Source organism: Cetorhinus maximus, chromosome 17 (genome assembly GCF_964194155.1).
Source record: "Cetorhinus maximus chromosome 17, sCetMax3.hap1.1, whole genome shotgun sequence".
NCBI classification, from domain to species: domain Eukaryota; kingdom Metazoa; phylum Chordata; class Chondrichthyes; order Lamniformes; family Cetorhinidae; genus Cetorhinus; species Cetorhinus maximus.
Genome location: NC_135895.1, coordinates 2878401 through 2906040, shown reverse-complemented (window position 1 = coordinate 2906040; position 27640 = coordinate 2878401). Strand labels below are relative to the sequence as shown.

The following is a 27640-nucleotide window of genomic DNA, read 5'->3' as shown; positions in this document are numbered from 1 at the left end:
GCCGCCAGATCTCCCGTGGCGGGTCCTGCCACAACAGGGCCGGAAAATCCCTGCTGAAATCTCTTTTTTGATCAGACAGCCACTCAACATCCCTCCCTAAAGCGCTGAACTATATACGAGCTCGCTGATCTATACTGTCTGTCATAAAACCATAGAAAAGTTATGCCGCAGAGAGAGGCCGTTCAGCCCATTGTGTCTGCACCAGACTGCCAGTCCAGTAACACCTTGATTTTAAAATTCTCATTCTCACATTCAAATCCCACAATGGCTTTGAACCCTCCCTATCTCTGTAACCTCCACCAGCCCTAAAACCCTCCCCATCTCTGTAACCTCCTTCAACCTCTACACCTTCCTCTACCTCCCCCAGCTCGACAATCCTCTAAGATATGTCCACTTCACCAATTTTGGCTACTTGAGCATCCCCAATTTTAATTGCTCCTTGGTATTTTCCTTTTATTTAATTGCTCCACCATTGGCTTCTTTAAGCTGCCTGGGATCTAAGCTCTGGAATTCTCTCCCCAAACCTCTTCTCCTCTTTACCTCTCTTTCCTTCTTTAAGAAACTCCTTAACACCTACCTCTTTGACCAAGCTTTTGGTCATCTGTTCTAACATTTCCTTACATGGATCGTGTTCTTCCTAGTCAATTATTTTGCCTGATTATGCTTCTGTGAAGCATCTCGGGACATTTCTTACTTTAAAAGGTGCCAGATAAAGTTGTAAACAGGAAAATAAATACAATATGACATAGAGGTTCTGTAACATAATAGTTAATGAAGTACTTCTGAAGCGTAGTCATTTTAGTAATCTAGGAAACATGGCAGCCAATGTGCATGCAGCAAAATTCCAGAAACAGCAATGTGAAAATGACCAGATAATCTGTTTTTGTGAACTGCTTTTCTTGAAATAAGCACTGTGGCATCTTTTACATCCACTCGAGAAGGCAGATGGGCCCCTCTATTTAATTTCTCATCCAAAGGTGACACCTCCAACACAGTAGCACTCCCCTCAGTACTGCACTGGGAGTGACAACCTACTCCAGGTGCTCAAGTGCATGGAGTGGAAATTGAACCCAAGACTTTCAGTATTTCAATAGATATTGAAATATCAACAAAGAACAAAGAAAGAGAAAGTACAGCACAGGAACAGGCCCTTTGGCCCTCCAAGCCTGCGCCGATCATATTGCCTGTCAAACTAAAACTTTGCACTTCTGGGGTCGGTATCCCTCTATTCCCATCCTATTCATGTATTTGTCAAGCTGCCTCTTAAACACCACTATCGTACCTGCTTCCACCACCTCCTCTGGCAGCGAATTCCAGACACTCACTACCCTCTGCGTAAAAAACTTGTCCCGCACATCTCCTCTATAGTTTTCTCCTCTCACCTTAAATCTATGTCCCCTAGTAATTGACTCTTCCACCCTGGGAAAAAGCTTCTGACTATCTACTCTGTCCATGCCACTCATAATTTTGTACACTCTAAAGTCTCTCAATACTGCATCAGTGAAACAGAACTCAGATCTCTTACATGTTCCTTTCGGCTTGCGATGAAAAATCAACATATCTGCCAAAGATGAACTTCAAGTCCTGGAATGAGATCAAAGGGTGAAAACAACAAATGCACCAACTTCGCAACTGAGTATCTTACTAAAGCTCCACTGAAAAGAGAAAGCAGCTAGCAACGAGAGGAGCTGAGAGAGAGAGATTACCTTCTCTTCGACTTGCTTGGACAGATTCTTTACGTACAGTCGACAGGTCGGTTCACCTGGACTGTAATTCTTAAACATCGACATGCTCTCCAGTTCTGTTAGAAATCAAACACAAACTGCGTATCAGTAGCAACACAGGAACAGGAAGCCACTATTCAGCCCCTCGATGCTGTAACACCATTCAATTAAATCATGCTAATCGGTTTCTTAACTCCAATAAAAATATATCAATGTCAGTTTTTACATCTCAGCATCCACAGCCTTTTGGGGAAGAGAGTTCCAGATTTCCACGACACTTTGTTTTAAGAAGTGCTTTCTGACATCACCCTTGAAGGGCCTGGCTCCCCATGTGCTGGACTCTCCCGCAAGAGAAGCTACTTCAAGCTTTAAGGTTTTATTCTCAACACTGGCTAATGAAGTTAAAAAAGACAGTTCTATTCTAGCGAACACATATATTTGTTAAACAGTTTCAAAGATCAACATTTTGGAATTCTACCATTGTTATAAAATGGCAATAAGGTATTTTTGGATTTCAAAACAAGACTGCTTCAAGTAAGCTAAACACAACTTAGCACCAGACCATCCACTCCCAGCCCTGGCAAACACACCCTCGCACCACAGCATCCTGCCAGCAAGCCCACAATAACCACCACCACCACCCCATCCAGAAACTCCACATCCCCTTCCCTGCCTCATCCCTCCAACCCCACAGCAAACCCCAACTGACCACCACTCCCCCTGGCAACCCTCAGCAAACATGCAAACACACCCCGCTGTCCCCTCCCCTCACCCAGGCAATCCGAACCCTCCAGTCCATCGGGCACCACACAAAACCCCTCTTCCCCAACCCTGACAAACACGCATACCACACGCCCACCACCCCCCGCCCAACACCGGGCAATCCCAATCTCTCAACCCGCCTCGTCAACCCCACACCCACCCACCTCCACCCCCAAAATCCTGGCGCTCTCACACTGGAGCTGCGACATTTCACCTGGCACTCTGTCTCTCACACTGGCACTCTCTCTGCCCATCACCACGAGATCTTGGCACTTACTACACCTTAACACTGCAGCCCCAGGCCTCATTCCCCTCACACACAGAGGCTGTGACATTTCACCACCCTGACACACATACTCAGGCATTCATTCTGCCCTCACACAGATACCCTGACACACACACACACACACACACACACATACTGCTCCTCACACTTACCGTCTCTGGTGATTCTACCCTTTGCCAACTGTTTCCTGGAAATGAACTCAGAGGGAATCTCTTCCTCTTCCTCCTCCTCACTTTCACTTTTAGAACAGACAGGAACAGGCTGGATTTTTCCAAATCCTGAGTTTTGAGGTTCAGAATTCTCCTGTGGCTCTGTAAATGTGATATCAGGTAAACAGTGTTCAACAACCATACACAAATCACTGTCAATGGCCTCATGTTGAAGCCACTACTTTGTTTACAGTATCTTCCATCTAGAATATGACTAGACTCGTAACTAACAGTGTAGCAACTTGCATTGCCTTAAAAGTAGTAAAACACTCCAAGATGCTTCACAAGACTGTAAATCAGACACAGCCACACAAGGAGGTAATAGGACAGTTGACCAAAATCTTGGTTAACAAATGGCATTTTAAGGAGCATCTTAAAAGAGTATAGAGCGAGAGAGATTTAGGGAGAGAGTTCCAGAACTTAGGGCCCAGGCAGCTGAAGGCACAGCCACCAATGGTGAACGGTTAAAATCGAGGATGAGCAAGAGGCCAGATTTGGAGGAATGCAAAGATCTCGAAGGGTTGCAGTGCTGGAGGGGATTACAGAGATAGGGAGGGGGTGAGAACATGGAAGAATGTAAAAGTGAAGATAAAAAATTTTAAATAGAGATGTTGCTGGAGTGGGAGCCAATGTATCATTCCTGTTATAATTCACATATTAAAGGAGCAATTATATTTAATCAACTCTATTAATTGCATAACAAATAGGTGCTAATTGGTGGTGGGTACTAATTGTATTCAGATGGTGGGCATTATTTTGAGATTTACTTGTGCTCATATATACATATGTATGCAATACATGTGTACACATGTGAAAGAGGGGTTGTTGGTTCGAGATGTATGACATGCAATCTGTGTCTCTGAAAATAAAAGTTTATTACAGTATGTAGTCTAGACTCTAGTGTTCTATTCTTCACTGCCTGACTCTGAATTGTAACACGCAACGCTCCACAAATCTTTTGATGAGAATTGATGCTTCCAGTCAGTCGTTTCAATGAAGGAATTATTAGACGTGACAAAGTTATGAACGAGGGATTCACCTGCAGATGGTCTAAGGCAGGGACAGTGATGCTGTGGAGATAGAAGGTGATCTTCTTTGATGGGAGAATCTTTCTTTACACTTATATCATGTCTCAAAAGGCGGTACACGCCAGCTACACATCAGCAGTTAATTAATTTGCTGCAAAGGGCTTTGACAAAAGCATAATTAAAATCATTTTTTTATTTTTATAACTGGGAAAGGACTTAAACAGCCGACACAGGAATGCGCACTGAAACCACAACAACCTACCTGGTCGACGCTCCCCTCCCTCCAACAAGCTGCTAACGTCGGCAGAGATGTGGAACTCGATTTTCTTTTGACCGTGAGGCTGTGGCTGGTCAAAGACTTCGGATGGTGGCACTGCGGGATGTGAGCTGAGAAGGCACAGGAAGATGCAAATTAGCCCTAAACAGAAACCACTGACTGCGAGTCTCTGTGAGGTCTGAAAGACCATGAGGTTGTTTACACTCAGCAGTTGGTACGGTCTCATTTTCTCAGTTTAGAGGAATGAGAAGTGACCTGAGTGAAACATATAAGATTCTGAGGCGGCATGACTGCATTATTTGTAACTGCTGAGAGAATGTTTTCCCTCATGGGAGAATCTATAACTAGGGCGCACAGTTTCAAAATAAGGGGTTGCCCATTTAAGATGGAGATGAGGAATTTCTTCTCTCAGAGGGTCGTTTTAGAATTCTCTTCCACAGAGAGCTGCACAGGCTGGGTCATTAAATATATTGAAAGCTGAGTCAAAGGTTGCAGGCAGCGGGCAGGAAAATAGAGTTAAGGCCACAATCAGATCAGCCATAATCATATTGAATGGCAGAGCAGACTCAAAGGACTGAATGGCCTACTCCTGCTCCTATTTTTTATGATGTTATGGTCCTCACTGGTTACTACAGGGACATTGGTGTCAACTCAATTAACCTGGCATAGACAGGGTGGGCACTGCAGCCAAGAAATGAAAAGATTTCCTGATTAAACCGCACAGTATGCACAGAGTGCAAGAAAAAGTTAAAACACACTATACACTGACATTCTATTGTGCCTTTTTTCCCAACAACCAGTTCCAAATGATCTGAGCACACTGTGTTCATAAAGTACGGTTGCTTCTTCCCAACCAACATAAAGAGGCATTGAGTACAAAGGCAGGGAAATTATGCTGAACCATCATTAAGGTCACAACTAGAGCATTATCTCCAGTTCTGGTCACCACACTTTGGGAAGGATGTGAGCATCCTTGAGAGGATGCAGAGAAGATTTAGCAGAACGTAGAGTGGGACTGACTGGACTGCTCTACAGAGAGCTGGCATGGACTCAATGGACCAAATGACCTCCTTTTGTGCAGACAATGAGTCTCTGACATAACAACCCCCCACGTTTTGCTCCAGGGTCAGGGTTGGGTCATATGTTGAATCAATGGTTGATCAATCTCCTTCCTTCTAAAGTGCATACCAACACACTTCGAGAGGGATGAGACAGCTGATGGAAGAGCATACATAACAGAATTTATTCATATTCAGCTGATTCACAATCAAGGGTAGATGGTGTCGTAGGTGTAATGTCACTCGACGAGTAATCCAGAGAACCAGGTTAATGCTCTGGGAACATGGGTTCAAATCCCACCACGGCAGCTGGTGGAATGTGAATTCAGTTAATAAATCTGGAATATAAAGCTAGTCTCAGTAATGGTAACCAAGGAACTATCAATTGTTGTAAAAACCCATCTGACTCACTAATGTCCTTTAGGGAAGGAAATCTGCCGTTCTTACGTGGTCTGGCCTACATGTGACTCCACACTCAAGCAATGTGGTTGACTCTTAACTGCCCTCTGAAATGACCTAGCAAGCCACTCAGTTCAAGGGCAATTAGGGATGGACAACAAATGCTGGCCTTGCCAGTGGCGGCCACATCCCATGAAAGAATAAAACATAAAAAAACACATATGATTGGTCTATGCCACATAGAATGCATCTTTATAGTTTCACTGTCTTTGGAGCTCTCCGGCTCCAGACCACATGAAGTCTCATGGCATCAGGTCAAACATGGGCAAGGAAACCTCCTGCTGATTACCACCTACTGCCCCCCTCCTCAGCACTGAGGGTGGCAAGGGCGCTGAATGCATCCTGCGTGGGAGACTTCAATGTCCATCAACAAGAGTGGCTCGGTAGCACCACTACAGACCGAACTCACCGAGTCCTAAAGGACATAGCTGCTAGACTGGGTCTGCAGCAGGTGGTGAGGGAACCAACAAGAGGGAAAAACTGACTTGACCACATCCTCACCAACCTGCCTGCCACAGATGCATCTGTTGATGACAGTAGTGGTAGGAGTGCTTGTGGAGATGAAGTCCCGTCTTCATATTGAGGATACCCTCCATCGTGTTGTGTGGCACTACCACCGTGCTAAGTGGGATTGATTTTGAACAGATCTAGCAACTCAAGACTGGGCATCCACGAGGTGCTGTGGGCCATCAGCAGCAGAAGAATTGTAATCAACCATAATCTATAACCTCATGGCCCCGCATATCCCGCAATCCATCAAGCCAGGGGATCAACCCCGGTTTAATGAAGAGTGCAGGAGGACATGCCAGGAGCAGCACCAGGCATACCAAAAAATGAGGTGTCAACCTGGTGAAGCTATATCACAGAACTACTTGTGCATCATGCGGCATAAGCAACATGCAACAGACAGGGGTAAGTGACCCCGCAACCAAAGTATCAGGTCAAAGCTCGGCAGTCCTGCCACATGCAGTCATGAATGGTGGTGGACAATTAAACAACTCACTGGAGGAGGCGGCTCCACAAATATCCCCATCCTCAATGATGGGGGAACCAACACATCGGTGAATAAGATAACGCCCAAGCATTCGTAACAATCTTCAGCCAGAAGGGTCAAGTGGATGATCCATCTCGGCCTCCTCCAAAGGTCCCCAGCATCACAGGTGCCAGTCATCAGCCAATTCGATTCACTCCAAGTGATATCAAGAAACGGCTGAAGGCACTGGATACTGCAAAGGCTATGGGCTCTGACAACATTTCGGCAATAGCACTGAAGACTTGCGCTCCAGAACTTGCCGTGTCCCTAGCCAAGCTGTTCCAGTACAGCTACAACACTGGCATCTACCCGGCAATGTGAAAATTGCCCAGGTATGTCCTGTACACAAAAAGCAGGACAAACCCAACCCGGCCAATTACCGCCCCATCAGCCTAGTCTCAATCGTCAGTAAAGTGATGTAGGGAGTAATCAACAGTGCTGTCAAGCACTTAGAAATAACCTGCTCATTGACGCTCAGTTTGGTTTCCACCAGGATCACTCAGCTCCTGGCCTCATTACAGCCTTGGTTTAAACATAGACATAAAAGCTGAACCCCAGAGCTGAGGTGAGAGTGACTGCCCTTGACATCAAGACAGTATTTGACTAAGTGTGGCATCAAGGAGCCCTAGCGCCTAGCAATGGAGTCAATGGGAATCGAGGGGGAAACCTCTCCACTGGTTGGAATCATACCTAGCACAAAGGAAGATGGTTGTGGTTTTTGGAAGTCAATCACTCAGTGCGAGGATCTCACTGCAGGAGTTCCTCAGGGTAGTATCCTCGGCTTAACCATCTTCAGCTGCTTCACCAATGACCTTCCTTCCATCATAAGGTCAGAAGTGGGGATGTTCGCTGATGATTGCACAATGTTCAGCACCATTCGCGACTCCTCAGATATTGAAGCAGTCCATGTCCAAATGCAGCTAAACCTGGACAGTATCCAGGCTTGGGCTGACAAGTGGCAAGTAACATGTGCACTACAAAAGTGCCAGGCAACGACCATCTCCAACAAGAGAGAATCTAACCATTGCCCCTCGACATTCAACTCATTACCATCACTGAATCCCCACTATCAACACCCTGGGGGTTACCATGGACCAGAAACTGAACTGGACAAGCCATTTAAATACTGTGGCTACAAGAGCAGGGTAGAAGCTAGGAATCCTGCAGCAAATAACTCACCTCCGGATTCCCCAAAGCCAGTCCACAATCTACAAGGCGCAAGAGTGTGATGGAATACTCTCTATTTGCCTGGATCAGTGCAGCTCCCACAACACTCAAGAAGCTTGACACCATCCAGGACAAAGCTGCCTGCTTGATTGGCACCCCAGCCACAAACATTCACTCCCTCCACCACCAACACACAGTAGCAGCAGTGTGTACCATCTACAACATGCACTGCAGCAAATCAGCAAGGCTCCTTAGACAGCACCTTCCAAACCCACGACCACTACCATCTAGAAGGACAAGGGCAGCAGATAGATGGAAACACCACCACCTGGAAGTTCCCCTCCAAGTCACTCACCATCCTGACTTGAAAATACATCGCTGTTCCTTCACTGTCGCTGGGTCAAAATCCTGGAACTCCCTCCGTAACAGCACTGAGGGTGTACCTATGCTATATGGACTGCAGCGGTTCAAGAAGGCAGCTCACCACCACCTTCTCAAGGGCAATTAAGGATGGGCAATAAATGCTGGCCCAGCCAGCGACTCCCACATCCAGTGAATAAAAAAACTAACGCTTGAAGACCATTCTCCTTTAAAACTGCTTAGTTTGAATAGCACAGGTACGACCTCATGTATGTATTCCTGAATCCTGAGAACCATTTATTTACATAACAGTCTTAATTGTTTACTTCAAAGATACTTCCCTTAACCAAGCTTTCCTGACATATTTCATCATGAATCATTTGAAAAGTTGCTTTGTTAATAGTTCATCTTTTTAAATAACCCATCTGTACCACAGTTCATGACCCCTCCCCCCCTCTGCTTTTGTGATAGTTACACTAGCCATTAAAGCTATGCTGTAATCATTCATGGTAATGTCCTGTGTTATTTTCCTCCTGGGGCACATGGCTCTTTTCCTATTCTAGAAAGTTTTTTTGGCAAATACCAGACAGTTTGTTCATTAATTCATCAGATTAAACAGCCAAGATTCTGGAGCTTGGCTTCATGAGGATAGTACAGGTCGTCCTGATTACAGTCAATGGGTTAGTCCAACATAAAACTGAGATGTTTAAACCTCATTATGAAACAGAGCCTGGTGCTTGTGAGCAGGGATACTAACGGACATACAAATTGGGAGCAGGAGTTCTAAAAGGCCCCTCGAGCCTGCTCCACCATTCAGTAAGATCATGGCTGATCAGAATACAACCTCAACCCCACATTCGTGCCTAACCTCGATAACCTTTCACCCCCTTGTTAATCAAGAACCCATCCAGCTCTGCCTTAAAAATATTCAAAGGCTCTGCTTCCACTGCCTTTTCAGGAAGAGAGTTCCAAAGACTCACTACCCTCTGGGAGAAAAAAATTCTCATCTCTGTCTTAAACAAGACACCCCTTATTTTCAAACAGTGACCCCAGGTTCCAGATTTTCCCCCAAGTGACCCCAGGTCTAGTACAGCCTGCTTTCTGGTTCGCTCCGGAATGAGTTCGAAGATAGTATCCTGAAAACATTCTATGAGCTCCTCATCCACGCCGTGTGGGTGGCAGCACAGCTTCTGCAATCAGCTGCTCCAACAAACTGATATAGTCAGCGCACTTCACATGGATTAATTGTTTCATGGGGTCATCGTAAATGGCATTTTTCACGATCTGGCCAGCTGTCTGGCATCAGTGGAAATGATGTGAGTAGTGGTGACTGTACATCCAGTTTATTGCTTCTTGTTGGATCTGACTGTGTGCTGAATGGCCACTGAGCTTCACCACATAACTGAAGAATTGTGAGACCAAGAACACCCATAATCCACCCAGTTCACATTCTGCCATCTGGAAATCGTCTAAACCAGGATAATGGAGTTGTTGACTAAACATAACAATCAGGAATGGGGAGGGGGTATAAAAATCAATTAACTGCACACGTTCCGACTGCTCCTGCGCTGCACACGTTCCGACTGCTCCTGCGCTGCACACGTTCCGACTGCTCCTGCGCTGCACACGTTCCGACTGCTCCTGCGCTGCACACGTTCCGACTGCTCCTGCGCTGCACACGTTCCGACTGCTCCTGCGCTGCACACGTTCCGACTGCTCCTGCGCTGCACACGTTCCGACTGCTCCTGCGCTGCACACGTTCCGACTGCTCCTGCGCTGCACACGTTCCGACTGCTCCTGCGCTGCACGCGTTCCGACTGCTCCTGCGCTGCACGCGTTCCGACTGTTCCTGCGCTGCACGCGTTCCGACTGTTCCTGCGCTGCACGCGTTCCGACTGTTCCTGCGCTGCACGCGTTCCGACTGTTCCTGCGCTGCACGCGTTCCGACTGATCCTGCGCTGCACGCGTTCCGACTGATCCTGCGCTGCACACGTTCCGACTGATCCTACGCTGCACACGTTCCGACTGCTCCTGCGCTGCACACGTTCCGACTGCTCCTGCGCTGCACACGTTCTGACTGCTCCTGCGCTGCACACGTTCTGACTGCTCCTGCGCTGCACACGTTCTGACTGCTCCTGCGCTGCACACGTTCTGACTGCTCCTACGCTGCACACGTTCTGACTGCTCCTGCGCTGCACACGTTCTGACTGCTCCTGCGCTGCACACGTTCTGACTGCTCCTACGCTGCACACGTTCTGACTGCTCCTGCGCTGCACACGTTCTGACTGCTCCTGCGCTGCACACGTTCTGACTGCTCCTACGCTGCACACGTTCTGACTGCTCCTGCGTTGCACACGTTCTGACTGCTCCTACACTGCACACGTTCTGACTGCTCCTGCGCTGCACACGTTCCGACTGCTCCTGCGCTGCACACGTTCCGACTGCTCCTGCGCTGCACACGTTCTGACTGCTCCTACACTGCACACGTTCTGACTGCTCCTGCGCTGCACACGTTCCGACTGCTCCTACACTGCACACGTTCTGACTGCTCCTACACTGCACACCTTCTGACTGCTCCTACACTGCACACGTTCTAACTGCTCCTACGCTGCACACGTTCTGACTGCTCCTACACTGCACACGTTCTGACTGCTCCTACGCTGCACACGTTCCGACTGATCCTGCACTGCACACGTTCTGACTGCTCCTACACTGCACACGTTCTAACTGCTCCTGGGCTGCACACGTTCTGACTGCTCTTGCGCTGCACACGTTCTGACTGCTCCTACACTGCACACGTTCTGACTGCTCCTACACTGCACACGTTCTGACTGCTCCTACACTGCACACGTTCTGACTGCTCCTGCGCTGCACACGTTCCGACTGCTCCTGCGCTGCACACGTTCTGACTGCTCCTGCGCTGCACACGTTCTGACTGCTCCTGCGCTGCACACGTTCTGTAAATGGAATGATGTATCTGTGCTTCACAATCTATAATATGCAATTTGTTCATTGGGAAGATTAAATCAAAATTACAGGTTAAAATGTGTTTCAAGGTGAGCTAATGTTAGGGATGTAGCAATTTTGAAACACCACCATTTTATCATTTGCAAGTTTATATTCACCTGCTTTCTAATTTTACAATTTAATTTAATTGGCGAGGGTGGGGTGGGGGGTGGTGGTTAGAAATGGATTCTGTGCTGCATGATGTCTTTTTCAGATCATACATTTGAACTTCATGCAGCTTACAAGGTTATGCTGATAGGGTGAGATGAAGAGTGGTGGGAGGAGGTTCATGTCGAGAATAAACACCTGCATGGACCAGTTGGAGCAAGTGGCCTGTTTCTGTGCTCCACATCCTGTGTAATCTATCAATTAATCTACAACAGATAAGAGGCAAGGAAAACACTCAAGTTTGTTTTAGAAAACAATTTTTATGTCTTCTGTCAAAAGATTGAGATGAAAACTCTCTATGTTTACATTTCTACTCACTTTCTTGGGATGTGGGGGCCGCTGACAAGACCAGAATTTACTGCCCATCCTCATTATTCCCAAAATGGTCTTGATACACCGAGCGGCTTGTGAAGACACCTCAGAGGAGCATCAGGACCTAATCACAGCCAGACCCGGTGAGGGGTGTACTGATAAGGGTTATCACAGTGAGCACTTGGACAATGTTGGGGTGTGCTGGTAAAAGATGCCCCAGTGTGTGCACTGGAGAACTGTGAATAGATGGCCCACTGTAAGCCAACAAGTGCAGACTGGGGCTCAGGTGTGAGGCTCTGCTGGAAATAGGAGCCTGTTAGCTAAAATGCTCCTGAACCTGTGACAGGCTTGGTATTACATTTGTTAAAGACACCACATAGGAGCCAGACATTAAATTCTGTATTCATTACACAAGTTGGGGAGATGACAATTTTTTTACACAGCGTGTTGTTGTGATCTGGAATGCCCTGCCTGAAATGGTGGAAGCAGATTCAATAATACATTTCAAAAGGGAATTGGAGAAATACTTAAAAGGAAGAAATTTTGCATGGCTATGGGGAAAGAGCAAAGGGAGTAGGACTAATTGGAAAGCTCTTTCAAAGAGTCAGAACAGACATGATGGGCCAAATGGCCTCCTTCTGTGCTCTATCATTGTGTGATTGCAAATTCCAAGCCGAGACTTATTTTCTTCTTACCTTTGGGTAGGTGCTTTTGGCACATTAATCAGGTCCTTTAATCTGGGTCGTTTTCGGACTGAAACCCGTTTTCTCTTTTGTGTCTGTTTTGGTGGAAGTGAGGTTAATCCCATTAAACGTGTCATTCTGCAGAGAGAAAGGAAATGATTTAGGTATTAAACAGATTCCCAGGAATGAAGCATTACAGTTACTTGGAGAGAATGGAGAAGCTGGGACTGTTCTCTTTAGAGCTGAGAAGATTAAGGAGAGATTTCACAGAGGTATTCAAAATCATGAGGGGTTTTTATAGAGTAAATAAGGAGAAACTGTTTCCACTGACAGGAGGGACCTCGGTGTATATGTACATAAGTCACTGAAGATGGCAGGGCATGTTGAGAGAGCAGTTAATAAAGCAAATAGCATCTTAGGCTTTATTAATAGGAGCACTGAGTACAAGAGTAAGGAGGTCATGTTGAACTTGTATAAGACACGAGTTGGGCCTCATCGGGAGAACTGTGTCCAGTTCTGGGCACCATACTTGAGGAAGAATGTGAAGGCATTGGAGAGAGTACAGAGCAGATTCACAAGGGTGATTCCCGGGATGAAGAACAGTAGCTATGAGAATAGATTTTAGGGGTTAGGACTGTTTCCCTTGGAGAAAAGAAGGGTAAGAGAAGACTTGATAGAGGTATTCAAGATCCTGAGGGGTATGGACAGGGTAAATAGTGAGAAACTATTCCCACTCAAGACAGCATCAAGAACTAGAGAGCACAGACTCAAAATAATCAGCAAAAGGAGTAAAAGTGATGTGAGAAAAATGTTTTTCACCCAGAGGGTGGTTGGAGCCTGGAATGAACTTCCTGAAAGGGTGGTGGAGGCAGGTTCGATCGAGGTATTCAAAAGAGAATTGGATTGCTACCTGAAAAGAGAGAATGTGCAAGTTTATGGGGATAAGGCAGGGGGAGTGGGATTAGGCAGAATGTTCTTTCGGTGATGCAGTGCAGATTAATGGACTGAATGGCCTCCTTCTGCACTGTAAAGATTCTGAGATTCTGTGAGGGTCAGTAAACAGAAAACACAGATTGGAGGTAATTGGCAAAAGAACCAGAGAGCGACATGGAGAATTTTATTTCAATTTTCAAAAGGAAACTGGATAAATATTTGATGTAAAAAATTTGCAGGGATATGGGGAAAGAACAGGGGAGTGGAATTGTTCTTTGAAAGAGCCAGTACAGACTTGTTGGGCTGAATGGCCTCATTCATTCTGTGTTGCTTGACTCAATAAATTAACTTCCTATCCTGTCGGGTGTCAGCAGTGGTTCAGTGGGCAGCGTTCTCCTCCAAGTCAGAAGGATTTGGGCCCAAGTCTCGAGACCTTGAGCACATAATTCAGGCTGACCCTTGGATGCGGTACTGAGGGAGTCTCTTCCTTGGGATCGAGGATGACTTGCTTCCACTCCAGTTCAATGGGTTCTGAAATGGCTGATAAGTCCAATGCAGACTCTGTCACATGCGGGGCAGATGGTGCTTGAAGGGATGGGTGGATGAGTTGTTGGGAGTTTTGTGAACTCCCTCCGACATCTCGACTTGGCCTCTGCATGTTCCGATGAAGTCTCTCGATGTGTTCGGTGACTTCTCTGTTTTGGTCGGTCACAAGCCAGGGACACCCAGGAGTCGGTGGGGATGTTTTACCTCTTTAGGGATGTTTCGAGGATATCCCTAAAGCATTTCTGCTGTCTGCCTGGGAGTTTCCTGCTGTGACTGAGTTCCAAGTAGAGTAGTTGCTTCGGGAGTCTGGTGTCAGGCACACGAACAGCATGAGGGAGAGTTGCACTGTCAGGAGGTACCGTCTTTCAGAGGAGAAATTAAACTGAGGCCCCCTCTGCCCTCTCAGATAGATGCAAAAGATCCTAGTTTCCTACATTACAACGGTACTTCAGAAGGATTTCATTGGCTGTAATGCGCTTTGGGATGTCCTGAGGTCACAAAGGCACTATATTAATGAAGTAACTTTCGTTCCTGTACCATCTGAAGCAACTGTGTGGTTCTACAAACACATGTTGAACATTAATCAAAGGATCCTTGAACCTGCAAAGTGAGAAGTTGCTGAGGTGATCATGTTGAGAAAAGGGACAGATGGCGGATACACAATCAGAATGTTCCAGCACTGAAACCAGGCCCTGGGGCACACGAGTGCTTCCCCATCCCGCCATGCATCACCTACTCAAATCCCACTCCTGCTTCGAATCAGACCACACAGGAGGAGGCTAGTGTCCACTGCGCCTCTTCGAAACAGCTGGCTCATTAGTTACACTTGTTCGAGCTCAGATAGCCAGTCAGTGAAGGCTAGAACACCGAGGGCAAGTTTTTATACACTTACGAATTTGAATTGTAGAGATACACATTAAATATGGTGCATCTCCACAACATCATTAAACGTTTCAGCTGCCCCTATGTATGAACACAAGGTGAGTCCCCACCACCTGAATATCATTAACGCCCAATTAATCATACAATTAAAACCACTCCCCCCATTCTTTTCCCCATTGCCCTGCAATTACTTTCCCCCTCAGGTATTTATCCAAATCTCTTAAAATTATTATTGAATCTACTTCCACCACCCAGGTCACAATAACTTGGTATAAAAACAATCTCATCTCCCCTTCTGGTTCGTTTCTCTTCAATCTGTGTCCCTCTGGTTACCGACTCTCCTGCCACTGGAAACAGTTTCTCCTTATTTACTTTATCCAAACTCTTTCTGATTGTGAACACCTCTATTAAATCCCCTCTTAGCCTTCTCTGCTCTAAGGAGAACAATCCCAGCTTCTCCAGTCTCTCCACATTAACTGAAGTCCCTCATCCTTGGTCCCATTGGAGTAAATCTCCTCCGCACCCTCTCCAAGGCCTCAACATTCTTTCTAAAGTGTGGAGCCCAGGATTAACTCAATACTCCACCTGAGGCCTAACTAGTGATTTATAATGGTTTCACACAACTTACTTACAGTAAGTCCTCACTTAGCGTTGTGGTTGCATTCCTGAAAACTTGTAGGTTCCCATAGGGATCAATGGTAAAGCCAGAAGAGTCTGGGTCTTTGACATTTCTCTCCCAGAAAAACCAAAGTACAAATTGGAATACCGTATCATGCATTGCAACACTGTGCATCCTAGCTGAGGTAACTTGCAAAATAAAGTACATCACTAAACATACAAATTCAATATACGACACACCAATTAAATTCTTTTTAAAAAATTACCGTACCCACCTTAGTATAGTTACTTTTCAATTGACCAGTTTCCATCTAGTAGCAGAAGTTGGCTGGTGCAACTGAAGTCCCAGGACTACCTGCACAAGCCAACTTCTGCCACAAGCAGCAGCCAAGGACTTCAACGCGAGTTCAGAACGGGAGCCAGGAGCGAGGCCAGCAGGGAAGCCAGAAGTTGGGAGCCGCTGAAGAACATACCCCAAGGACTGAGACAAGGGCAAGGGCCGGAGTCAGCAAGGGTGGGAGGAAGAGGGACTGACAGCGAGGATGGAAGCACTGTCTGAAAAGTCATGTGAGCACACAGGCGACAGAAGTTTCCTGTGATAAATGACGTTAATGCGAAACTGGCACTGTTAAATGGATATATCAACAGTGCTTTGTGATGTTAAAGTGAAACAATGTTAAATGGATATGTCAACAGTGCTTTATTTGTGATGTTAAAGTGAAACAATGTTAAATAAGTCGGTGCTAAGCGGGAACTAACTGTATGTTGTTTAATCCCCATATCCTTGAATATTCATCCTTTTTAAGAAACTATCCAATTCTCTCAAAACAATTAAATAATTCTTTATCAACAACTAATTGTGCCATGAAAGCTCCACATTCTCACTGCACTGCATAAAGAATTTTGCTCCAATCATCTCATTGTGATTATCTTAAATTTGTACTCTATTATTCCAGCTTACTAGCAATGGAAGCAATCCATTGTCATTCACATCACCATATCCTAATGTATAACAAGTTCTGTTCACCCATCACCCCTGTGCTCACTGACCCACACTGACTGGAAATATCTCTATTTTAAAATTCTTGTTTTCAAATCCCAACATGACCTTCCCCCCTCCCTATGCCTGTAACCTCCTCCAGCCCCCACATCACTCCCTATCTCTGTAACCTCCTCCAGCCCCTACACCACTCCCTATCTCTGTAACCTCCTCCAGCCCCCATACCCCTCCCTATCTTTGTAACCTTCTCCAACCCCTACACTCCTCCCTATCTCTGTAACCACCTCCAGCCCCCATGCCCCTCTATCTCTGTAACCTCTCCCAGCCCCTACACCCCTCCCTATCTCTGTAACCTCCTCCAGTCCCTACACCCCCCTCTATATCTGTAACCTCTCTAAACCTCTACAAGATCTCTACTCTCTTGCAATTCTAGCCTCTTGTAAATCCTTGATTTCCATCATTCCACCATTGGTGGCTGTGCCTTGAGCTGCCTGGGCCGCAAGCTCTAGAATTCCTTCCCTGAACTTTTCCTACCCTCTCTCCTTCTTTAAGAGGCTCCATAAAACATAACACTTTGAGCAAGCTTTTGGTTGCCTGTCCTAATATCTCCTTTAGTGGCTCAATGTTAAATTCAGTTCAGTAGGGCTCCTGTGAAACACCTGGGGATGGAGAGAATCTCTTTCCCCTAGTGCAGAGTCCAGAACAAGGGGGTATAACCTTCAAACCAGGGGTGATGTCAGGAAGCATTTCTTCACACACAGGGTAGTGGAAATCTGGAATTCACTCCCCCAAAAAACTTTTGGGGCTGGCAGTGGCGGGCAGGGGGAGGGGTGTAATTGGAAATTTCAAAATTGGGAACAATACAACAATGCTTTTTTGTTTGTTGTGGTTTGCAGAACCCATGGGTGGAGTTAAGACACAGATCAGCCATGATCTGACTGAATGGCAGAACAGTCGAGTGGCTGAATGGTCTCCTTCTGCTCCTTTGCATTGCTATATTAAAGGTGCGGGATACATCTGAGTTACTATTGTTGTTTTACTCACCTTTCTTTATCCTCTTCACTCCCACTTTCATACTCCGATTCTTCCTCACTGGAAACGTCCATCTCTTCCTCTGGCAGAGGTGGTTCCTCAGGGGGTAGTGGAGGCATCGGAGGAGGAGCAGGAAAGTATTCATCATACTAGCAGAAATAGTTTAAAAAAAATACTCAATTACCCAGGGAACGGAGATAGCTCAAATTATTAATGATAACAATTTTGTGACCTTAAACATAGCTCCAAACCCTTCCATAAGAACATAAGAGATAGGAGGAGTAAGCCATTCGGCGCCCCAAGCCTGCCCTGCCATTCAATAAGATCATGGCTGATCTGCCCCAGGCCTCATCTCCTCTTTTGTACCAGCTCCTCATAGCCTCAGCTCCAAGATATTTCAAAGTCTATCTACCTCCTCTTTAAATACTTTCAGTGATCTAACCATCAGAACTCTCTGGGGTAGAGAATTCCAAATATTCACGACCCTTAGAGAAGAAATTCCTTTGGAGAGGAACTCAAGCTCAACCTTCTGACTCTCAAGAGGTGAGAGAACTACATCTGACCACCCTTTGAAGAGGCAGCCCTGGCAAAGTAAGTGGCCAATTATTTTTGTGGTTCCTGGAAAAGCTGGAGTGACCCACTAAACTAATCAGGGTCCCACAGGGACCCCCTCCCTTTGCAATCTCAACTGTCCTTCCTCTCTTAATTTAGATAATCCTGGGGTGGGTTTGAAGTGGAGTGTCTTCCCCCCCAGGAACATCCAAGTCCCCAGATCAGCCCCGAAAATCAAACCCGGCAATCATTTTACACCTCATTCTTTGTCTTTTCCCGTGACCATTTGCTCCCTTGCTCCCACCAAACCAACCATCCTCCCCACTCTTTATCCCTCCTCTCCATTCTAACACCCTGTAACATCTCCAACTTCTGAGGAAGAGGTATCAAGCAGAAACATTCACCCAACCTCTGACCCCCTCTGTCTCCCTGATGGATGTTGCCTGACCTGCTGAGTGTTTCCAATACACTCTGCTTTTATTTCTAAAATATTTTCTATCGCTTTTGCACCAAAAATGAAATTAAATTACCCTCAACCCAAATGCAGGGCTGAGCTCCCCAGTTTTGCTGTAATCAACATAGGAGGCCATTCTGCCCATCAGGTCTGTGCTAGCTCTTTGAAAGAGCTATCCAAATAATTAGCTCCCTAACCCCCTGTTTTTTCCCCACAGCCCTGAAAAAAATTCCCCTTCAAGTATTTCTCCAATTCCCTTTTGAAAGTTATTATTGATTCTGCTTCCTCCGCCCTTTCAGGCAGCGCATTCCAGATCACAACAACTCACTGTGTAAAAATAATTGACTTCATCTACCCCTCTGGTTCTTTTGTCAATTGCCTTAAATCTGTGCCCCTCTGGTTAACGACCCTCCTGTTAGTGGAAACAGTTTCTCCTTAACTCTGTCAAAACTCATGATTTTGAACATCTCTGTTAAATCTTCCCTTAACCTTCTGTGCTCCAAGGAGAATAATCCCAGCTTCTCTAGTCTCTTCACATTAACTGAAGTCCCTCATCCCTGTTCACATTCTAGTAAATCTCCTCTACACTCTCTCCAAGGCCTTCTTCAAAGCCTCTCACAATTGGGATAGGTTTGGATACTCCTTGTATTATTTTTACAGTTTTCATCTCTCAGATTACCATTGGAGGGCGAGTCGTGATGGGTCCGAAGGGAGCAGGCAAATTCATTTTGTTCATCAGATGCAGAACCTGTAAGCACAAGTGCAAGATATTCATTACCTATGTGAATGTGAGATATTCAGTACCTGTGTGAACGTGAGATATTCATTACCTGTGTGAACGTGAGATATTCAATACCTGTGTGAACGCGAGATATTCATTACCTGTGTGAAGGTGAGATATTCAGTACCTGTGTGAACGTGAGATATTCAGTACCTGTGTGAACGTGAGATATTCAGTACCTGTGTGAACGTGAGATATTCAGTACCTGTGTGAACGTGAGATATTCAGTACCTGTGTGAATGCGAGATATTCAGTACCTGTGTGAAGGTGAGATATTCAGTACCTGTGTGAACGTGAGATATTCAGTACCTGTGTGAACGTGAGATATTCAGTACCTGTGTGAAGGTGAGATATTCAGTATCTGTGTGATCGTGAGATATTCAGTACCTGTGTGAACGTGAGATATTCAGTACCTGTGTGAACGTGAGATATTCAGTACCTGTGAGAACGTGAGATATTCAGTACCTGTGTGAACGTGAGATATTCAGTACCTGTGTGAACGTGAGATATTCAGTACCTGTGTGAACGTGAGATATTCAGTACCTGTGTGAACATGAGACATTCAGTACCTGTGTGAACGTGAGATATTCAGTACCTGTGTGAACGTGAGATATTCAGTACCTGTGTGAACGTGAGATATTCAGTACCTGTGTGAACGTGAGATATTCAGTACCTGTGTGAACGTGAGATATTCAGTACCTGTGAGAACGTGAGATATTCAGTACCTGTGTGAACGTGAGATATTCAGTACCTGTGTGAACGTGAGATATTCAGTACCTGTGTGAACGTGAGATATTCAGTACCTGTGTGAGCGTGAGATATTCAGTACCTGTGTGAACGTGAGATATTCAGTACCTGTGTGTGAACACAAGCTGCTGTCTCTACAGCAGGGTGGGGAACCTATGGCCGGTGGGCCGGATCTGACCTGTTGCTCAATTTCATCCGGCCTGCAGCAAGATTTCTAAAAATATAGACCTATGACAGTGGGGCCTTCAAAATAGCATTTATCATCATTGTTACAAATGTGCTTTGGATAACAGCATCAGCTAAATGAGTATAATAATATTTAACAATACAATATTCAAATTCAGCCATCGCAATAAAACAGCGGGTGAGTTGAATGTTTCTGTATTCTCTCTAAAAAAGGAAACTTAAATTGAGTTGATTTTTATGTGTGTGTGTGGCTCGCAGCTGATTTTGTCTATGTGTGAATGGACCGTGATAAGAAAAAGGTTCCCTACCCCTGCTCTACAGAATGGCTTGCATTCCATCATCTCAAATGTCCCAAAGAATTTTACAACAAATGAGGTACTTTTTAAATGTAGTACCTATTGTAAAATAAGAAAGGCAGCATTCTGTTGTGCACATTGTGAAGATTGGACAGAATATAAAGAACAGCAAGGAGTGACTAAAAGATTAATAAGGAGGGAGAAATTACAGTGCGACAAAGCTAGTTAGAAACGTAAAGAGTTTCTTCAGGTATTTAAAAAGAAGAGTAAAGTGAGCATTGGTCCTCTGGAGAGTGAGAATGAGGAATTAATAATGGAAAATAAGGAAATGGCGGATGAATTGAACAAATATTTTGCGTTTGTCTTCACTGTAGAGGATAGAAATAACATCCCAAAAATAATTATGAATCAGGAGGTGAAAGGGAGGGAGAAACTTAAAACAATTACATTCACCAGGGAAAGGGGACTGAGAAAATTATTAGAACTGAAAGATGACAAGTCCCCAGGTCCTGTTGGACTTCATCCAGGGTCTTAAAAGAAGTGGATGCTGAGATAGTAGATGCATTGGTTTTAATTTTCCAAAATTCCCCAGATTCTGGAAAAGTTTCGTCAGATTGCTCCTCTATTCAAGAAAGGAAGGAGACAGAAAGCAGGAAACTACAGGCCAGTTAGCTTAACATCTGTCATAGGGAAATTGCTGGAATCTATTATTAAGGAGATTATAGCGGGGCACTTAGAAAATCTCAATGCAACCAAGCGGAGTCAACATGGTTTTGGTTACGGGAAATCATGTTTGACTAATTTAGGTTCTATGAGGAAGCAACTTGGATAAAGGGGAACATGTGGGTGCGCTGTACTTTTCCAGAAGGCATTCGACAAGGTGCCACATTAAAGGCTGCTATGCAAAATAAGAGCTCATAGTGTACGGGGTAACATATTAGCACGGATAGAGGATTGGTTAGCTAACAGGAACAGGGATAAATGGGTATTTTTCGGGTTGGCAAGATGTGTCAAGTGAAGTGTGTCACGATTCACTAGGGATAGCGCGCTGTAATATCAATCCCCACTGCTCCCCGAGCCACGACAAATGTCAAAAGTTTGATCAAACCACCAGATTGCCCCAATTCTACCGAACTGTTTAATTTAGGTTAACAGAATATGAGCACCAGGTTTGTAAACTTAATAAATAAATAACTGTTTATTGAACAAACTGTCGTTAACCAGTGGCAAAAGAAAGAAATATGAACTGCTAATTTCTAACTCTATAACTTAAACTCTACTCCTTCTGAAATCCCTATACACACACATAAGACATAAAAACATGGATTTTAAGGGTGGGATAAAACAGTTCAATTGCACCAATTCTAGAGTACAGGATTCGATGGGATGATTTTGATCAATGTCTTCCAAATTCCTTTCAGTTCTTGCTGACAACATGAGGTGGTCTTCCAGCACTTTCAATCTTTAGTTCACTGGCTGAGCACTTGCCTTTCAAAGTCTCTAACAGTGATTTTCCCCTTTTCCTCTTGACATGGGTTTTGATAGAGACAGAGCAGGTTATAGAGATATGAGGAGAAAAAGCCAGCTAGCTATTATTGTGGAATTACTGGAATCTTTCACAGCCAGGAGAAAATGGTTTTAAGTCTTGTTCCTTTCAGGCTAGGAGCTATTCTGTTGCACTGCCCTCGCACAAAACCTGGTCACCTGGTCAAGAGCCAATTAAAATATTGTTGCCAGGCAGCTCCCTTGGTGCAGGACTCCTTTCTGGCACCATCCTCTCTTTCATGGCATACTCTGTTCCAGGACTGCAACATTGTATATATCTCATCCTGTTCCAGTGGACATGTCTTTCAAACTGCAGCCGTTGTAATTTTAATCCACAGTCCAACAGAAAATAAAAAGATGCGCTCTTTACAAGTGCCACAGGGATCAGTGCTGGAACCTCAACTATTTACAATTTATGTCAATGACTTGGAAAAAGGGACTGAATGTATAGTTGAAAAATTTGCTGATAACACAAAGATAGGTAGGAAAGTAAAATGTGAAGAGCACATAAGGAGTCTGCAAAGGGACATAGATAAGTTAAGTGAGTGGGCAAAAATTTAGCAGATGGAGTATAATGTGGGAAAAATGTGAACTTGTCTGCTTTGGCAGGAAGAATAGAAAAGCAGCAAATTATTTAAATAGAGAGAGATTGCAGACCTCTGAGGTACAGAGGGACCTGGGTGTCCTGGTATATGAATCAGGAAAAGTTAGTATGCGGGTACAGCAAGTGATTAGGAAGGCAAATGGAACTGCAGTTTACTGTAAGGGGAATGGAATATAAAAGTAGGAATGTTTTGCTACAGTTGCACAGGGCATTGATGAGACCACATCTGGGCTACTGTGTACTGTTTTGGTCTCCTTATTTAAAAAAGGATATAACTACATTAGAAGCATTTTAGAGAAGATTCACTTGACTGATAGTTTGGATGGGGGGAAATTATTGCTTATGAGGAAAGGTTGGGCAAGCTGGGCCTCCCTCAGTGTAGCACTCCCTCAGTACTGACCATTTGACAGTGCAACACTCCCTCAGCACTGATCCCCTGACAGTGTAGCACTCCCTTAGTACTGACCCTCTGACAGTAACCATTGAAGTTTAGAAGATTGAGAGGCGATCTTATTGAAACATATAAGATCCTGAGGGGGCTTGATAAGGGGATGCTGAAAGGATGTTTCCCCTTGTGGGAGAGACTAGAACTAGGGGGACACAGTTTAAAAATAAGGGGTCTCCCGTTTGAGATGGAGATGAGAGGAAATTTTTTCTCTCAGACAGTTGAGAGTCTTTGGTACACTCTTCTCCAGAGAGTAATGGAGGCAGGGCCAATGAATCTTTTTAAGGCAGAGGTAGATAGATTCTTGACTAACAAGGGAGTCAAAGATTATCAGGAGTAAGTGGAATGTGGAGTTGAGGCTACAATCAGATCAGCCATGACCTCATTGAATGGCAGAGCAGGCTGGGGGGCTGAATGGCCGACTCCTGCTCCTAATTAGTATGTTTGTATGTACATTCACAGCAAACATCAAGAAACAGCAATGTGACAATGACCAGATTATCCTCACTGAGCCTCATAAGGAGATATTATGCCAGATGATCAATAACAACAAGAAGAACTACCCTGTTCTTCTTCAGAATAGTGACTGCGGCACCTTTTACATCCACCTGAAAGAGATAATTATCCGTTCATTGGCAGTAGCACTTAAGGGAGAAATGATGACCAAGAACCTAGAGTTCACTGTTGGTTAAATCTTGCTGTGGGATATTACAATGTTCCCAAGTGGCAAACAGTGGCCTCAGTTTAGTATCATTGCTGAGGGAATGAATACACTGCAGCAGATTCAATTCCCGTTAAAGCAGCGAAATTCAATTTGTAAAGAATTATGGTTTGACCACACTTGGGAGATTTTGTGCATGGTTCTTGTCTCCACATTATGAAAAGGGTATTGAGGCAGTGGAGAGGCTGCAAAAGAGGTTCACAAGGATGGTACAGAGAACTGAGAGATTCTACCTATCAGGAAGATTAAGGAGGCTGGGGTCTTTCCGCAAGAAAAGAGAAGACTGCTTGAGGTTTTTAAAATTAGAAAAGGGTTTGATAGGTTAGACAGAGAGAAGCTTCCACTTGTGGGAGAAACCAGAACTAAGGGCCATAAATATAAGATAGTCACTAATAAATCCTAATCGGGAATTCAGGGGAAACTCCTTTACCCAGAGAGTGGTGAGAATGTGGAACTCGCTACCACAGGGAGTGTTTGAGGTGAACAGAACAGGTACATTTAAGGGGAAGCTGGATAAATACATGAGGGAGAAAGGAATAGAAGGATATGCTCATAGGATGAGAAGAGGAGGGATGGGAGGAGACTTGAGTACATTGTTATTAGCTGAATGGCTTAATTCTGTGCTGTATATTGTATATAATTTGACTCAAAAATTCAGTAAAAGCAAAATGCTAAGATTTTCTTGCAGCAAAATATTAAAAATATACGAGCTGATTCTTTTACCTGCACATAGAACTTGGGTACACTTGCCATGGCGTTGGCAATATTGGCCAGAATGACACTGGTTGGCGGTGGGTAGAGGTATTTCAGGCATGGGTTCATGGGATAGGTCAACCTGTAACACAAGGACGACAAAGCCTGAGACACACACCTGAGGATCACACAGCTCAGTAACTGGAGACATGGCGACAACCACACGCAGAAACTAAAATCCTCACGTTAACATAACTTGAACTCTGCTGTGGTGACAAGCCTGGTGGTAAATCTGCTGCCATTTTTATGGATTCTTATCACCTGTTTTTTTAAGTGATGTTGGTTGAGAGATCAATATTGGTTCCTGGACACTGCGGAGAACTCCCCTGCTCTTCTTCAAAATACTACTATTGGTGTCATTTGCACACGGCCATGGGATCTTTTACATACACCAGAAAGAGCAGACAAGGCTTTGCTTTAATGCCTCATCTGAAAGCTGGAATCTTAGACAGTGCAGCACTCCCTCAGTACTGACCCCAACGATAATGCAGCACTCCCTCAGGACTGACCCCAACGATAATGCAGCACTCCCTCAGTATTGTTCCCCCCAACAGTGCAGCACTCCCTCAGTACTGACCCTCTGACCCTTTTGTGATCAAGTCTCTGGAGTGAGATTTAACCAATGACCTTCCAAGGAGAGAACGGTACCAAATCACAGCTGAAGACGACACTTTGATCTTGCTGCCAGCAGTGGATTGAGTGAGGATCCTGTCAAGCTGATTACAGGTGACTTGCAATTTGAAGTCATGTTACTAACCCCAAGCTCACTGCGATCCCATCCTCGATAACAGGAACTCGTGGTTTCAGAACCTGTTTCTCATCTTTGTTGTTCGAAACTTTATCTGCACTACAACCATAAGCAGAATAAAAAATATATTAGGAGAAATCCCCACAGTTTAAAAAACATCATGACAATAATGAGCAGTTACATAGTGTCTTTAAGGTAGTAAAACCTGGTGCTTCACAGAAGTGTTCTCAAGCAAATTCCAAGACATGTACGGGTGGGAATTCCAGAGTTTAGAACCAAGGCAGACGAAGGCACAGTCGCCAATACTGGAGGAGCTCAGAGATCTCTGAGGGTTGTAAGGGGAGGTTACAAAGATAGGGAGGGGCGAGACCATGGTGAGATTTGAACACAAGGGTGAGAGTTTTAAAATTGAGGCTCTGCCAGACTGGAGTTCAATGTAGATCGAAGAGTACGGGGGTGACGGGTGGACTGGACTTGGCTTCATCAAGGTGAGGGCCCAGGGCAAAACCATTCCAGTCTCACCGGTCAGGGATAGATCACACAGCAAACAAACAGATTTGCTCTCCTCAGTGAAACACCGATCTCTCTGCTGCCCTCCCACGGATATGAACAGCCACTGCCAACTTGTATGGATGAGGGAGTTTTCATGCTGTAATCCCATTTGGAATGAGATTAAACATCCAGCACAGAAGCGGATAATTTGGCCCCACCGACCCATTTCACGTTATCTTGAATCTTTCATGACCTCAGGATGACTCAAAGCACTTTACAGCCAGGAAGTATTTTGGAAGCGCAGTCACTGGTAATGTGCTAAAGGACACACTGCTGTTTGTGGGAGCTTGCTCTGTGTAAATTGGTTGCTAGGATTCCTATGTTGCCAGTGACTGTGCTTCCAAAATACTTCCCGGGAATCTGCTTTTTAGCAAGTTGGTTCAGGCATAAATATTGGCCAGGACACCATGGAGAGTGAATGGAAAACTCCCCTACACTTATTCATAATAGTGTTATGGAATCTTTTAACCTTTACTTGAGGGGCCAACTCTCCTTCAGCGCTACCCCTCAAATAGTGCAGCGCTCCCTCAGCATTGACCCTCCAACAGTGCAGCACTCCATCAGCACTGACCCTCCGACAGTGCAGCGCTCCATCAGCACTGACCCTCTGACAGTGCAGCACTCTCTCAGTACTGACCCTCCGACAGTGCAGCGCTGACTCAGCCCTGACCCTCTGACAGTGCAGCACTCCCTCAGCTCTGACCAAAGAGTTTAATGTGTGGCCCAAAAATTGGTGTGGAAGCAATGAGTTTCAATTCATTGGGCACTGGCACCATAGCACCAGGAAAGTGGGAGCTGTACTGTTGGGACGGTCTTCACCTTGGCCAGGCTGGAATGAATGTTCTGGTGAGTTGTATAACTAGGGTGGGTAAGAAGGCTTTCAACTAAGTAGTTCGTGTGAGGAATAACATGAAGGAAAATGTGATAAAGTAAAGAGAGAGGACAAAACAAGAGAGCAAGGTAGCAATAAGGGCAATGATGAGAGTGTGACAGCAAGGGACAGAGTGCACAAACATAACTTGTGTGCCAGCAGATAAGGCTAGAGATTGCAAAATTAGTAGAAAAGAACAGAACTAAAGGCTCTTCATCTGAACGAGCATAGCATTCTTAACAAAATGGATGAATGGTCAGCTCAAATTGAAATAAATGTGTATGAGCTGATAGCCATTACAGAGATGTGGCTGCAAAGTGATCAATGCTAGGACCTGAATATAGAAGGGTATTTGACATTTCAGAAGGACAAGAAGCTAGGAAAAGGTGATGGCGTAGCTCTCGTAATTAGGGATGACATGAGTAATGAGAGATGACCTTAGTTTTAATGATCAGGATGTAGAATCTATTTGGGTAAATATAAGAAATAGTAAAGATAAGAATTCACTTGTGGGAGTAGTTTCTATGCCCCCTAAAAGTAACCACACGGTAGAACGGGGTATACAGGAAGAAATAATGAGGACTTGAGACAAAGGTACTGTGATAACCTTGGGCGATTTTAATCTATGTATGGCTTGGACGAGTCAGATTAGCAAAGTTAGCCTGGAAATGGAGTTCAGAGTGTGCTTTCTGGAGTTTCTTAGACCAGTATGTTCTAGAGCCAACCAGAGAGCAGGCTATTCTCGACCTGGTAATGTGCAACAAGACAGGATCAATTAATGACCTCATAGTCAAAGCCCCACTAGGTAGCAGTGATCACAATATGATTGAATTTCATGCTCA

The 27640-nt window shown here is 44.9% G+C and overlaps 1 protein-coding gene across 1 annotated transcript in view; it reads right to left on the bottom strand.

The window, feature by feature from the left end:
* Positions 1 to 27640, bottom strand: part of rnpc3 (RNA-binding region (RNP1, RRM) containing 3) — a 46055-nt gene that overhangs the window by 6249 nt on the left and 12166 nt on the right. The window contains exons 5-13 of the mRNA XM_078560627.1: positions 25385 to 25474; positions 24598 to 24709; positions 19229 to 19297; positions 17556 to 17692; positions 12545 to 12670; positions 4272 to 4396; positions 2925 to 3083; positions 1707 to 1801; positions 1526 to 1584 (exon numbers count right to left, since the gene is read on the bottom strand). Coding sequence (XP_078416753.1) covers positions 1526 to 1584; positions 1707 to 1801; positions 2925 to 3083; positions 4272 to 4396; positions 12545 to 12670; positions 17556 to 17692; positions 19229 to 19297; positions 24598 to 24709; positions 25385 to 25474 — 972 coding nt within the window. The remainder of the gene's footprint in view (positions 1 to 1525; positions 1585 to 1706; positions 1802 to 2924; positions 3084 to 4271; positions 4397 to 12544; positions 12671 to 17555; positions 17693 to 19228; positions 19298 to 24597; positions 24710 to 25384; positions 25475 to 27640) is intronic.